General features: G+C 45.2%; 1 protein-coding gene across 2 annotated transcripts in view; it reads right to left on the reverse strand.

The window, feature by feature from the left end:
- DCAF12 (DDB1 and CUL4 associated factor 12) overlaps positions 1–14,762 on the reverse strand; it is a 35,252-nt gene extending 20,490 nt beyond the window's left edge. Inside the window, exons 1-3 of one of the 2 annotated variants that reach the window (XM_001499560.7) lie at positions 13,222–13,289; positions 11,742–12,995; positions 10,407–10,661 (exon numbers count right to left, since the gene is read on the reverse strand). In XM_001499560.7, coding sequence (XP_001499610.1) covers positions 10,407–10,661; positions 11,742–11,819 — 333 coding nt within the window. In that variant the 5' untranslated portion in view covers positions 11,820–12,995; positions 13,222–13,289. Of the gene's footprint in view, positions 1–10,406; positions 10,662–11,741; positions 12,996–13,221 lie in introns of both variants that reach the window. The other variant, XM_005605060.4, reaches the window with a different exon arrangement.
- Between the last annotated feature and the right edge of the window lie 1,167 nt (positions 14,763–15,929).

Genomic DNA, 15,929 nt, shown 5'->3' on the forward strand with positions numbered 1-15,929 from the left:
GCTGGTCAATTTTAAAACTACAGATGAGAAGCAGGCTCCAAGGAGTGGAGTTTGTTTGTCCCTTTGTTGGGAAACATTTACATTTCTAAGAGAAACCTCTATCTGTGAAGATGCCTCCCTCTCTGTGCCAGGAAGAAGGGGGATGGCCTTATCTCTAGAAACTCTTAATCAATGCCAGAGGCCAGAACTTAAGTTGTTTACTGTCTGGCAACCTCATGTAACTGACCCCCCCCCCCCCCCAAATCCTCCTCTGTCTTTAGCTGAGGATAATATTCAAGCGGTGACTTCTGCCATTTACTCAATCTGGTTTGATTCTTATCTAAAAGTTGTGGGACCCCCAAATGGCCGGACCCTACGGGCATTGATACCGTTTTAACTTTTTTACATATTCTTTGTCTTGTAAAGAGATAACTCACATACCTATGCCTTAAATTTAGCTCTAACCCTCAACTTGGGGCAGCAGAGGCTCCAACTGCCCATGGGTCCTATCCCTATGCTATTCCATTCTCTAAATAAAAGAGCACTACTGCCAGATCTTAAGAGTCTAAGAAATCTTTCTTTTGACTCCTCGGCTCACCGACCCCGCATCAGTACCTACCAAAGACACCAAGGGCTGTGACAGCATACAACTGAAGTTTAGCTACTTGAGGCGCCTCAACAAACATTTGGTAAAAAAACTTCCTCTTAGGCTATAAAATCAGGCCAACTGAGTATTGCCTTATATAACTACAAATCCCATGTCCAACTTCCAAGTGATACTATCCAATCAGAAAAACAAGGGCAAATAAAAGAACTGGCCTGATCTCACACAAATCCTCATGTTTTCCCACGGAAGATGGAAATTGATTTTTATAGTACTCAAGGATGCTAACAGTTAATGTACAGATTATTCAGAAGAGAACAATTTCTATATAAGATATTCTCAGCTTTTTGTTCCCCAGTAGTATCTCCAGGCATAAGGCCTTCTACTCAGAATTAATAGGAATCCTTATCTCTAAGTTGCAAACTACTGGGGAGCAGAGATTGTAGTTACATGTTAATTACCTATCTGGTATATTAAGAGATTATAAACTTTTAATAATAACAGCATTAAAACAATGATAATATAATCCCTTACTCTCACTCTTACCTCCTGAGCAATAGAGCACAAAGACTTAAGGACAATATGGTATTTGCCTATCAAGAAGCAAGAGCTCTCTCTAGGTGTTATTTTGAGCCCCAAAAAATTCCTTGTGTGATAGAGAGAGGAAACTCCTTTTGTTGCACATTCTACCACTGTATTTTCAAGCCCCTACTTCACTCTCTCAGAGAAGATGTACGATACATAACTGTGTTCAACCTTTTTCAGCAAGCAAGACAAGCCATGAATGCTAACCAGCCAAGGCCTCTCACCACTGTTTTAGGCTAAGAAAAAACAAGGTTCATCTAGCTGAAGTAACATTTAAAAAAAAATGAGTGTTGACAATACTTTATCAACAATAACGGAGGGGCCAGCCCCGTGGCCGAGTGGTTAAGTTCACGCGCTCTGCTTTGGCGGCCCAGGGTTTCGCCGATTCAGATCCTGGGCGCAGACATGGCACTACTCATCAGGCCATGTTGAGGCAGCATCCCACATGCGACAACTAGAAGGACGCACAACTAAAAAATATACAACTATGTACCACGGGACTTTGGGAGAAGAAGGAAAAAAAAAATAAAATAAAATTCTTCAAAAAAAAAAAGTTGTAATCTTAAAAAAAAACCCAAACAATAATGGAAATAAAAAATGCAAGAAAGATCATTCAGAATCCTCTCTTTTCAAATCTGTTTTTCATTTATCCAGTTCCTGTTTAGTCCTTAACCACATGCATGTATAAGTGCGCATACCTATAATGAGCAGAGATAGAATTTTGTATTTCATCACATTTAACATATCAAATGCTTTTGCATGTTATTACAGTCCTCCCAATCATGCTAGTGTCTGCATATCATGCAGATTTGATTTACCATAAACTACTTAAGTACTCTCCTATTGTCAGCATTTAGATAAAATAACTTCCAATGATTATCTTAATAAAGACTTTCTCTGGGGGTCGCCCCGTAGCCGAGTGGTTAAGTTCGCGCGCTCCGCTGCAGGCGGCGCAGTGTTTCGTTGGTTCAAATCCTGGGTGCGGACATGGCACTGCTCATCAAACCATGCTGAGGTGGCGTCCCACGTGCCACAACTAGAAGGACCCACAACAAAGAATATACAACTATGCACCGGGGGGCTTTGGGGAGAAAAAGGAAAAAAAATAAACTCTTTAAAAAAATAAATAAAAATAAAAGAAAAAAAAGACTTTCTCTTCCTTTGGACAAATTCCCTAGTTTGAAGACGTTAGGCCAAGGGTCTAATATTTTTAGGCTGTTCATTCAACAAATAATATGTACCAGGCTTTTGAAAAGTGATGCCAAGTTACTTTCAAAAAAGGGTCCTAGTGACAATGTATCTATGTACCTGTTCCACTACAGCCTTATGAGAACTGGGTATGACTTTATATATAATTTGTACACAGAAAAATATTTTGCTTTTATTTGTATTCCTTCTATAATGAAATTAAATGTGACTTCATATAATTTACTAATTATAATTCCTCATATAAATTATATCTAAATGATTTTTTGAAGAAGATTAGCCCTGAGCTAATATCTGCCGCCAATCCTCCTCCTTTTGCTGAGGAAGGCTGGCCCTGAGCTAACATCTGTGCCCATCTTCCTCTACTTTATATGTGGGATGCCTGCCGCAGTGTGGCTGGGCAAGCGGTGCGTAGATCCGCACCAGGGATGCGAACGGCGAACACCGGGCCAGCGAAGCGGAACGTGCAAACTTAAGTGCTGTGCCATTGAGCTAGCCCCCTAAATAAATTATTTTGAAATGTTTAATCTATTTGGGATGTGACTGACAGATTGAAAGCAGCCATTTACAGGGTAGAGAAATGCTTACTTCTTTTGTTTTTTTGGTGAGGAGGATTGTCCCTGAGCTAACATCTGTTGCCAGGCTTCCTCTTTTTCCTTGAGGAAAATCGTCCCTGAGCTAACATCTGTGCCCATCTTCCTCTATTTTATATGTGAGACATCACCACAGCATGGCTTGATGAGTGGTGTGTGGGTCCGCACCTGGGATCTAAACCCGCAAACCCCAGCCCGCTGAAGCAGGGCAGGCAAATTTAACCACTATGCCACCAGGCTGGCCCAAGAAAGACTTACTTCTTAAGTGTACCTGAATTTGGCCAGAAGTATATTTAAAGTCTAGACCCATCAAACCACTGCCACCACTTCCACCTCCACCACCACCATTAATTACATCAACAGTTTACAAAGTACATGTTCTAGGCACTGTGCTAACTAATATCTTCTCTTCATGACTCTGCTAGGCGGGTACTATTCTGTCCCTTTCTTTTAAAGGTGAGAGAAGAAAGGCTGAGGAGATACCTGGATTGCCCAAGGCCACAAAGCTAATAAGAAATGGAGCCCAGATTCAACCCATGTTGAGTCCTAATATGCATTTGTTGAATCCAAATATACAAGACAAAAAATGACAACCAAACTCATTGGCATAAATGTGGATATTTCTGACAAATGTTTACAAATCACTCTTCTAGAAAAGAGACCAAAAACTTGGAAACAGACTAAGCTAAGATCTGACCTAAAAAAATAATGGGCAAATCTCTTGCCTTAAGTTTTCACGTCTGTTAACGAGAGTAGGAATAGGCAAGTAAGGAAAACAACCGTTTGTCAAGGGTTCCTCAAAGTGCAGAAATAAGATTTAATTACACCTTGCTAGCTGCTGAACAGGTATTAACCAAGATGCCTACAAGGAAATTCTTCCACATCCATTTAATCTGATGCCCCACCTGTGCCCTGAGTGTGGTTTAGAAAATACAAGGAGGATTCAAACAACTGGTCTCGATTTAACGAGCTGGCAAAAAAAATCACTGCTATAAAGTCCAAGCTAGTGATTCATACAAAAATTGCCTGAGAACTTGTTTAAAACGTCAATTCCTAGGCTTCACTGAAGGAAATTCTGAATCGGTACTGGGAGGAGACCAGGAATTTGCATTTTTAATCATATCTCAAGTGACTGACGCAAGTGGTTCCTGGGTCATGCTTGGGAAACAAAGGCTGAGGTGATCAGAAATCAAATATGCATCAATTTAAAAGAAGGTGGATTGGCAAAGGAAGCCATGCTTAACTCATGGAACATTTTTATTCCTTCAATGACATGGCAGTCATTCAACTGATTAGGCCTAGGAGTGGGGAGGCCAGGATTCTTAAGGAAGAACCCAAGGAAAGCAAGAACCAGCTGAAACAACTACACTGTCTTACGTTAACTTTCTCCAAGTAGTTGGCCTGCCAGGTACCTCCCAGCAAAGCTCTGCTTTCAGCAACCCAGGTTTCCCCATCCTCTCAGGCCTAGAGGGTTGTAGGAAGAGGCCTTAAAATCACCAGGGGCCATGCTGCCAAGCATGTGACTCAATTCTCCAGATGAGAAAGGTGATTAATAACATTATTCATTATTAAAGGCTAGATGTGAACCAAAGGGAAAAGAAAAAAATGATCCAAAGGAGATTTAGTCAGCCTTGCCATCCAACTCCCCTGTTACTGCATCAGTCTCTTTCTCTATAGTTCTTGCCCTGCATCAGCAAAATGTTGCAGCCCAACTGTAATCCTGGATTGAACCCAATTGCCAATTTGGGGTCAGCTTCTTCCTTTTATCTCCTAGATCAGGAAACAAACACAAGAATAGACCCCAGCATAAGGGTCCGGCAGAAAAGCAATACTCCTAGATATTACCGGGAAAAGCTCACGTACGTTTAACTCTCATCTTGAATCAGACCCAGGCATTGCTCCCATTCCAAAAGGAAAACGTGCATATGTCAGCTTGAGAAGTAAAAACCTTGTTCTCTGACTGTAATGCATATCGAGGATCCAGCTAGGAAGAAAGTCTTGAGTACAGGAGTCAGTGTGTGCCTCCTCGTTCACTCTCCAAGATTCCAACCTTCAATCAGACTATCCTTGAAATAAACGGCTCAGAGCACTTAAGAGAACAAATGCCCGTTTCAAACTCTGGTTGTCAACTGGGGGCGTAAGGTTTGAAAACGCATGCATTTCATGCATGTGCGCCTGTGTGTACTTGTGCACAGGCCCAACTGTCATTACTGGGGCAGCAGGAGAGGGAGGGTAGGGGGCATTGCCGGCATCCACAGAGCAGAGGCCAGGAATGCAAAATATCCTGCAATATGAGGTAAAGCCCCAGACAACAAAGAAACTACCAAAACGCTATCAACATTCTTGTTAAGAAAAGCTGCCCTAAATAAATTCTTGAATCCGTCCATAGGACTGCTCCTCAGACCCTAACATTCTTTTTTGGGCTTTTTTTGGGTGAGGAAGATCAGCCCTGAGCTACCATCTGTTGCTAATCGTCCTCCTTTTGCTTGAGGAGGACTGTCCCTGAGCTCACACCCGTGCCAGTCTTCCTCTATTAGTTCCTCACGTGCAGAGGGTGACTCAAAGTCCACAATGGACTACACGACCTGGGATTCCTGGGGCCCATACCCATGCTAATCCAAGCAAGGCCTTCCCAAAGATGAAGCCAGGCAGAAAGGGGCAGGAAAAACCAACTCTAGCACCATCGCATGTAAGAGGCATAAACTCAGTCCTACTGCTCCTCCTCCTAAAGTCTGTAACATCCATTAGCTTTGCGTAGAACCTTAGCATTCACGAAGTGTTTCCACGATGATTTCCAATCTAGAAATACTTCTGCACACGTGTCCCAGCAGACTGAAGCTGCCAACACAGCAGTTCTATCACTTCCACATCTAAAATCTTCCTCTCAAAAGAGTCAAATATTCTGAAAATAAGACAAAGACTAATTCTGGGATAAACCTGAACATTTCTTACTAGACAGAGAACAACCATAAGCCATTTAAAAATGCTAATTAGGGGCCGGCCCCATGGCCAAGTGGTTAAGTTGGGCACACTCTGCTTCGGTGGCCCGGGTTTGGTTTCTGGTCATGGACCTACACCACTGGCCAGTGGCCATGCTGTGGTGGCATGGTGGCAGCTCACATACAAAAAAAAAGAGGAAGACTGGCAATGGATGTTAGCTAAAAGCAAATCGTCCTCAGGAGGGAAAAAAGCGCTAATTAGCAGGTCACTATCCTAAGCACAAAATATAGATGAATCATACAGATAAGAATCCTATTAACCTGAGATGTACACTGGCCAGGCCCAAGGAATTCTGCAAACATTTTAAAGCATTTCCTAAAAGACTGTAATCCCCTTGGGAAAATAAAACAGTAAGACAAGGGGGAATGAATCAAAAACGTGGTCAGAGCAAAACTCCCACATCATCATATTTTGTTTCCCTGTTTCATGATTTCAGGAATCTGAGTATGTAAACTCAAGGATATAACATTATAGTTTCTTTCTCAACCCTGATATCTCCCATTCCACCCCATCCCCAAAACAAGGCTCCCCAAAATAAAAAAAGTTCTTCCTCCTCTCATCTGGCAGCAAATCTCAGCCTACACTCATCTTGTCTGCTTCATTATGATCCACCATGTCTGTCTGTGAAGTCGGCAGTGTATCTCTGACCGTTACTTTGGGAGGCGGTGAGAAAGAGAAAAGCAGCCCTGACAGCTGGAGTTAACCTGGTACTATCAGCTGGGCCTTGATGTCTTTGTGAAAACAATTAATGTCACAGGAAATTGTCCTGTGAAAGTCCCATTTCCTTAAGCCTTCTCCCAAATTACCCTTACAAATCCTTTCTCACACCTTCCTACTGAGAGGCCCCATGGCTCCCTATGGTGTACATTCTCCCCACCTGCAGTGAGCAAGCCTATCTACTCTAGGTAAGCCCCTGGTAATCTTTGGCTGGAGGGCATCAATAAAGGGGAAATAAGATGCTCATCTGTAAAATTAATACCTCAAACTCTGCACACATTATCACTCTGCCTAGCACCATCCTTCTCCTCAAACTGCCTGCTCTCAAAACACCCGCCTTGTTGAGTTGTTTCTGGCACCCTCCTGGGTTTCCTGACTCCCTGCTCCCCCTGCAGTAGTTCTTCCCGCCCCATAAAGGCAGGTGTTCTCCAAGGTTCTGTCTAGCCCCTCTTTCAACATCAATGGTTCTTACCCCTTTGTTGCTCACAGCACTCCCTTTGAAAATCTCATGAAAACTATGGCCTGCTCCCCACACTGCTCTTCCCCCATCGTGTCCAGGAAATACACATTTAATGAAAGTTTTGCAATTTTAGGGAAGGTGAATGGAACTCAAGGGTGTCTTCTCTACCCTCTCCCACGGTAATATAACAATTTCAATAATTCTTTACCCACATACGACTCCTAAACCACTAACTTTGATCTTTACCCTTCCCCCAACTTCAACTAGTCGAAAGCACAAAACTAAACTCATTTTCTCTTCAAATTTGCTCCTCAATACTCACCTCGCCATCCTTCCAGTTACCCAGGTTAAAGACGTCAGCATCAATTTTGACGTATTCCTCTGAATGGATTAAATCTGAGCATCTCATCATCTAAAGACTCTACGTCTAAGATGACTTACATCTGGCTCCTTAGCCTCTCCCTGCCACTGTCCTGGTTTTGCCCCTCATTACCCTGTTATTCCTTAGCACTAGCATCCTATAACTTCTCTCCCCAAAGCACTACTCCACCCATGTCACTCCCTGCTTAAAATCCTTGGGCCTTGTCTCTGCATCCCCATAGGATAAAATCTTAGGTTGACATTCAAGGGCTTCCACAATTTGACCCTAATAAACCTTTCTAATCTTAACCTCATAACTCTTCCAGACAGCTAAAGCTCTTGTCACACTGCATTCTTAATGTTCCTCATAAATGGTTGATACTTTCCCCTATAAACATCCAGATTTCCAGTTTCTCTTCAAAAAGAAAAATGAAAATCTGTTAACACTAGGCTCAAATTCCCACACGGCAAAAACTGGCTGGAGCCAAGAATGCCTTCTCTGGCTCTCTGCAGTCCCCAATACTTCTCACTGTCGTGTGCCTGGCTTATTTAGCTTTCCATTTGGCTCTGCACACAATTTCAGTTTGTAACCCTAAATCAGGGACATGTACCTGCCTATCGTGGTTGCCAGATCCATGTTCCAAATAAGGTTATATTCCCTCTCCTTTAAATGATTTAGTAAAAATATGACTGTACTGTTATTAATGATTAAAAGATAAATTGGCCATCCTTGCTCTTATTTCTGTGCTTACGAGGCCCAGGGAATTGAGGGCGGTTGAATGACTGCCCCTAGTTTGAGCATTACCCCACAGCACAGAGCATTTCCCACGCCAGGAATCAAGCTAGAGAAAAGTTTACAAAATATCTCTGCTGCCTTTTCAGAAGATGACCCACTGCCTTAGCAGAGGTTTCAACACTATGGCCCCAAACCAATTAACTTGGAAATGACCTGGCTTTTTAGTATTTGTGCACACTCAGTTACATGCTGATTAACACCAAACTGGCCAAGAGAAAAACAGCTTCTAACCTACAGGTACATATTAGCAGGTTATTTTAGAATACAAACGGTTGTGGCAAACTTTTCCTACTAAACACATTTAATTCATTTCGTCGACGGTAAAATTTCAATACATGAACACTTAATTTACTATTGAGAGTCCAACATGAACTCCTCCTCCTCAAAATCTTCACATAATATCCAAAGACAGTTCTGTTTAAGTCATTTTCCTTTCTTTCAAACTGAGGAAGTCCCAGGGAGGGCCAACAGCACTGGAAAAGGCTTTGGATTTATCACCACCACTACGATTTTTGTGTAAGATATTGCTAACTTGAAGTATTTCCCAAGATGTACACCTGGTATTACCACTCCCATTTTACAGATAGGAAAACAAAGGCTCAGAAAAGGGAGTCATTTGCCAAATGTCACAAAGTTCAGAGAAGAGCAGTGTTCCTGGTTCCCTGCTTTGGTTCTGGAAGCTAAGCAAAGGAAAACATTAACTATAAAAAGAAAACAAAACAGACTTTGCTTAAGGAGGACATAGGAAGACAGAAAGAGGTGGGTATTAAGAGTAGGTTAAATTATTACTTAACATTATTCTCACCTTCAAGATAAGGTCAACACATTTAAGAAGCAGGAGACTACGATGATTAATTCAGTTTACAATTCAGCAGCATTTGCTGGGCAAAACACTACAATGGTATGTGCGGAGGGTGGAATCAATTCCTCCAAATGGGAGACTCTACTCCAAGTGACAACGACGACAGTTCTCTTAAACCATGAGTGGTGGCCTAAGAGACTAGGAAAAGGAAGTTTTATAGACGTTTGCCACCACTACTTAGTTTTGAAACGCTTCGGTAAGACAAGCAGCCAGGAGGAAATGAAAGCTTGGCCCCAACCACCATGATATTATTTCCTTCCTTAAAATTCATGTTTAAATCTTTGCCTTTGTCCTTTATAAACAAACACTTCTCCTAATACTTAAGACTTTCTTGACCTAGAGTAACCTTCTCTTTTATTGACCCAAGATGTGTTTCTGCCCAGGGTAAACTTATCGAGCCATTATGACATTACTTGTCTATTCACATAGCATGAGGTGAAAATGGAGAGAGCAACTGGGCCAACAATCTACCTTTTCTCACACTTCATTTGGAATCATTTCCCATCTCTAGGCTGTGCCTCCTTTTACCTGTCATTCCTCTGACAGCATGCTATTTGTGCCCTTCTGTTCCAATCACATCCACCACAGCCAATCACAAATTGACTTATTTTATCCATGCCTGTAATGGTGCTGGTTATCCAGCTTACTGATAAATTTTTCCCTTTGTTCACTTATAAACCGTCTTCTAAGTCACTCTATGTAAAAATACTCTGCTACTCATGTCATGCTTAATTTTTCTCTGTTCTGAATCCTTTTCAGGAGGCTACTTTGCAAAATGCAGACATTCACATCCTGAAATATACCACCAGACACACATTCCCTGCCCTTTCTACATATGCCCTGAGCCAGAAGATAACACCTAGGTTTTCACTATCATGCATCCTAAAGGACACAGTAAGCATTATTCTTTCCTAAGTCTTTCCTCTGAGGCCTCTAACTTAAAAAGCAACATAAAAAAAAAAAGGAAGCCAAAAAACAAAACCTCTAGAAGCAGCGGCATATCCATATGGCAAGAGACCTACAGAAAGAGAATCCTCTCAAGATTTATCAGAAATGTGAAAACGAGAAAAGGAGCAGAAAAAGAAAGGAAATCATCAATAGATGGGGGGGAATGGAAAGGAGAGTAAGGCAATTTCTTCCCAAAGAAGGAAAAAAAGAGTAAAAAGAGCAGTGAGAGGTTCTAGAGCCCGTGGAGCCATAAATCCAGGATCTAGGAAAAAGTCCGCATCCCCCCAGACACTTACCGTGTTGCATTTTGTGCCACACACCACTTGCCTATGATTCAGCCACTGAGACGCAAACACTTTATTAAGGGTCCCAAGGTGAAACTCTCTCTCTTTCAGAAGACCGGGAAGTTGCTGTGCTGCATAACCATGCAACACTCGGGAGTAGTTGGTTTCATTCTGTAGCCTGACCTCTCGGTTCTTCAGGTAGTACACTAAGGATCTCTTCACTGGGGGGAGTCTTTTCCTTTTGTGAAGTGAGTGATCCCAGCCAAACTGTGGAAAGCAACATGAGAAATCAGGGCTTTGGCTACCTTCCTTCAGAACAAGGGGTCCTACTGTATTACAGAAATCACCAAGAACTCTTCCTGGAGAATTTACATACAACAGAAATATAAATACAATAGAACAGGAATCTCAATCCAGAAAGTCCAGTTGAACTCCTCCAGTATTGAAAAGATGCTGTTCCTAGTCAAACCTACCTATAAGAAGGAAGGACTGAAAGACAAGGGAATGGAAGCCGAAAAGAGGACAAAATGTTTACTAGGCCCTTTAGGAGTGAAGGCTTCAGATCCCCTAAAGCTATCCTTAATAAGGAAAGGAACGAAAGGCAAATGATCACCATAACGACCTGGGCTGCATCTCTACCGAGCTCCCTTCTCCCTCTCAGCCTGAACTCCCCACGGAGCATGGAGGGTGCAGCCCAAGGAGCCAGACTCGGGTCCCAGAACTTTCAGGGACGCACCATCAATGGCTGCCCCTTGTCATCAGGCCCGCGCCCCAGGCAGTTACAAAATTCGAAAAATCAAACACCAACGGAGTGGTAGGCACGGGAAATCAGGCCAAATATGCGTCCAACAAGGTCTTCCCCTCCAAAGAGGGCGGTATAGGGACGATACCTGGGAACTGCTGGTTCTTCTAGGGGTCCAAGGGCCAAAAGACCCAGCTCAAGGCTTGAGTATCCACAGGGAGACTCTCCTAGGAAGACCTCTCGAAGGCGGACTTCACTCTCCCTCCCGGTATCTTCCGGGAGGTTTTGTTCCCGATTCCCCCGGACTTGGGTTTCCCTTCCTCCAAAGCCCAGATTCTGGTTTCTCTTCAAGCCCCATTCCTGGCTGCAGGCAACCCGCGGAATATGCCATGTTTTCAAGTTCTCCTTTAGCTCCTCACTCATCCAGCCTATCTGCTTTCCAATGAACTCCTGAGGGCCCAGCTCTGACCGGGGCTAGAGGCCGGGGCTCCGCTCTGGCCCCCCCACCCCCCTTGGACCTCGGTTCGGGTTCCCTGATCAGCGAACCCTATCCCCCTTTGGGTGCCTCGGCTTTATCACTCGGGACCCGGCCTCTCAGCCCTCACCTGCGGGCCCTGAGCGTCGCTCCCAGCTCCCGGCGAGGCGGACGCCTTCCGCTTCCTGCTAACTGCTTTCCGGGCCATAGTGGGCAGCGCCGCCGCGGCCCCGCAGCCACATGGGGCAGGGGAAGCGAGCAGGAGCAGGACGGCGGGTCATATACTGGGCCCCGGGACCGCGCACCTTAGTGTGCCCGGCCCGGAAAATGGCCCGGACCCGGGGCGGCAGTAGAAAAAGGGGAGGCAGGCAGAAGAGGAGGAAAGAGGGCCAGGACCGAGAAAGGGAAGGGGAAGGGAAGGAGAGGCAGCAACGAGAAGCTGTCGGACGATGGAGTCTGGAAAGGACGGCGAGCAGCTAGAACCAAAACACCCCCACCCATCCCGTTCGCCCGCGCTTCGTCACCCATGCGCAGCCGCACTTCGCACCGCGTCGCCACGGAGACTCCGCCGGGGACTGGAGGGGCGGGGTCTAGGGCTTGCAAGAGAGTTCGCGGCTGTTGTTTAGCCGCCGCCCGCCTTTTTCAACGGTTGTCGGGCAGGCGCTGGAAGTGGGCGAATGGGGCCGAGGGCGTCTGGATTCTGGTCGCCGAGCTCGGATCCCCGCCCGCCCCTCTGCAGGCACCCGGAAGTGAGGACGATCACCCTGCTTGGGGAGGGCACCCCTCCCAGCGCGCGCCTCCACCCGGCAGCCGACACTGCTTATATTCCCTGGAGAGCCGCGCCTCTCCCCGAACCTATCACAAACCGAGTCCTGGCGCTGAGGGCTGGACGCTGGGGGAGGAGGCAGAGCCTACTCTCCCCACCCCCGCAAGTGGAGTGCTGCTCGGGATCCCAGCCCGCAGGGCCGGACTCGCCCGCTGCGGAGAACCTGCCCTGCCGGGTACGACCAGCGCCCCACCTGCCACAGCCTCGGGCCTCCGGCCGCCCTCTCCTCACCCCGGGGGAGCCCTCCGGCTCCATTCTTCACTCAGCCTCCTCCCTCCCTCCGCTGGCCTCCTCCCCTCCCCGACCCTGTCTCCTGCCCTAACCGCACGCAGCAGCCCCTCAATCACCTTTCCCTTAGCTGCGACCTCGCCTCCCTTGAGATTCCCGTGACCCGCCGGCCACGCTGTCTTGGGCTTTATGAACTAGACCTCACGCCGTAATTTGTTTCTTACGTCTCCCATGCAATCCTAAGCTGAGGACTGGAACAGGGGACTGCCACGGCCTGCCTCTCCCTCGGGGCACAGGTTGTGTCTCCATCAAGGCAGATCGGGTGAAATTCTGAACCACAGAGAAGAGAGTGGCCGTTGGCCTGTCAGTCCAGTTAGGGCTGGCATTGGTCATCAGACAAGGGGGCTTCTTCAGGATCACCCTTGCCTCCATTTTCAGAAGATCCTATAGGAATTTTGAGTGCCCGCATCCACTTTCCTTAGGCAAAGAAACCTTTCGAGGAAGCAGGATGCTCTTGCTTGGGGCTGACTGGCCTCAGGCTGTAGTGCCCTGTTACCTGCCGGTCCCTTCAGGCTTCAGGCTGCATACCTCTTGGGAGTTCTGTTGGCCCATCTGAAGTTCTGCCTACAAGGAGATTTGGAGCTGTTTTCCTGGCTGAACCAAAGACCAGGTTGAGAAAGGATCTTCCGCCATTCCAAGTCTGCACTGCCACTAACCCCTAATGCCACCTTGGGAAAGGCAGCCCCATCTTAGTTGGTCAGGCCTGTCCCTTCAGAGACATACACACAGTGAATGGGTCAGACGCGAGTCAACTTCTTTTTTTGAGCCTGTTGTTCCAGTTCTGTCTTGCCTCACAATGCCCTGGATCACCCAGGAGCCCACTGGACAGGAGTGTGGAATTCCTTTGAGAATCTCTAGGCTCCAGCTGGGCTGTGCTTAGATCCTGGTCTCCTCTGCCTGTGTCGGAGGCTGCAGGATCATCTTTGAGGTTGGTACCAAGTATTGGTGAGGAGGTAGAACCACTGGAACTCTCATACATTGCTAGTGGGCATGTAAATTGGTACAAACAATTTGGAAAAATCTATGGCAGTACCTACTAAAGCTAAACATGTGTACCTTATGATCCAGCGGTTCTACTTCAGTTTATAAACCCAACAGAAATGAGTGTTTATGTCCACCAAAAGCTACTTTCAAGAATGTGCGTAGCAGCTTTATTCATAATAGCCCTAAACTGGAAATAGTTCAAATGTCCATCGACAGTAGAAAGGATAAACTGGGGATTCTCTTGATCTCCTCATCTGTTTGGATAATTTGCTATAATGGCTAACAGAACTCAGGGGAATAAATACTTACTTACTATTATCAGTTTATTATAAAGGATATTATAAAGGATGCAAATGGAACAGCCAAATGAAGAGGCACCTAGGGTGAAGTCTGGAAGGGTCCTGAGCACAGGTCCCTGTGGAGTTCAGAGTGTGCCATCTTCCTGGCACATGGATACATTCTCCAACTTGAAAGCTCTCCAAACCCCATAATTTATGGTTTGTATGGAGGTTCCATTACTTAGGCATAATTGATTAGATCATTAGTCATTGATAATTAACTCAATCCCCAGGCCCTCTCCCCTCCTGAGAAGTTGGAGGGTGGGGCTGAAAGTTCCAACCCTCTAATCATATGGTCGGTTCCTCTAGCAACAGGCACCCATCTTGCAGCTATCTAGGGACCCAACTTGAGTCACCCGGTTAACATAAACTCAGGTGTGACTGAAAGGGACTTATTGCGAATAACAAAAGATGCTCCTCTCACCGTTATCACTTACTAAATTACAAGAGTTTGAGGAGCTCTTGTGCCAGGAACCAGGGACAAAGACCAAATAAATGTATTTTTTATTATATCACAATATCACAGTAATATAAGTCAGAATAGTAATTACTCTTGATGGTTACTAACTGAAAGGAAAACCCAGGGAGGAGTCTGGTATGCTGGAAATTTCTCTATCTTGATCTTGGTGGTGATTATACTAATGTATGCATATGTACATTTAAGATTTGTGCAGTTTATGTAAGTATGCCTCTATATAGAGAAATAAACACTTAAAATTCTTTCACCTGGGTTCTTCCTCTATACTTTTTTTTTTTTAGGACAATTCGCCCTGAGCTAACATCTGCTGCCAATCCTCTTTTTGCTGAGGAAGACTGGCCCTGAGCTAACATCTGTGCCCATCTTCCTCTATTTTATATGTGGGACACCTGACACAGCATGGCTTGATAAGCGGTGCATAGGTCCATGCCTGGCATCCAAACTGGCGAACCCCAGGCTGCCTAAGAGGAGCATGTGTACTTAACCACTACACCACTGGGCCGGCCCCTTGAAAACGTGAATATTTTAATGCTGAAAAAATAATTCAGCAAAAGAACGTGCCACAATCTATTAACTATTTCATTATGGTGGATTTTAGCCTGTATATCAGGCAAAGTTCTCCAGAGAAAAAGAACATATATGATATAGCTGTCAGAAAGAGAGAGGGGCTTACCTGGTGGATTAGTGGTTAAGTTTGTGTGCTTGGCTTCAGTGGCCCCAGATGTGCGGGTTTGGATCCTGGGCATGGACCTACACACTTCTCATCAAGCCATGCTGTCGTGGAGTCCCACATACAAAATAGGGGAAGGTTGGCACAGATGTTAGCTCAGCAACAATCTTTCTTACCAAAAAAAAAAGAGAGAGAGATTTGTTTCAAAGAATTGGCTTACATGATTGTGGAGGCTGGCAAGTCTGAAATCTGTAGGGCAGACTGGAAATTCTCAGGCAAGAGCAATGTTACAGTCTTGAGGCAGGATTTCTTCTTCCTCAGGGAAACCTGTTTAGCTCTTAAGGCCTTTCAGCTGGCCCACCAACATTATCAAGGGTCATCTCCTTTACTTAAAGTCAACTGATCATAGAATTAAAAAAAATCTTTCCTGGGGCTGGCCCTCTGGCCGAGTGGGTAAGTTCGTGCACTCCGCTGCAGGTGGCCCAGTGTTCCGTTGGTTCGAATCCTGGGCGCGGACATGGGACTGCTCATCCAACCACGCTGAGGCAGCGTCCCACATGCCACAACTAGAAGGACCCACTACGAAGAACATACAACTATGTACTGGGGGGCTTTGGGGAGAAAAAGAAAAAAATAAAATCTGGAAAAAAAAAAATTCTTAACTTTAAGATATAATTGACATAGAACATTGTGTAAGTTTAAGGTATACATTGTGATGATTTGATATCTGTATA

This window comes from Equus caballus, chromosome 23, assembly GCF_041296265.1.
Source record: "Equus caballus isolate H_3958 breed thoroughbred chromosome 23, TB-T2T, whole genome shotgun sequence".
In the NCBI taxonomy this organism is placed as follows: domain Eukaryota; kingdom Metazoa; phylum Chordata; class Mammalia; order Perissodactyla; family Equidae; genus Equus; species Equus caballus.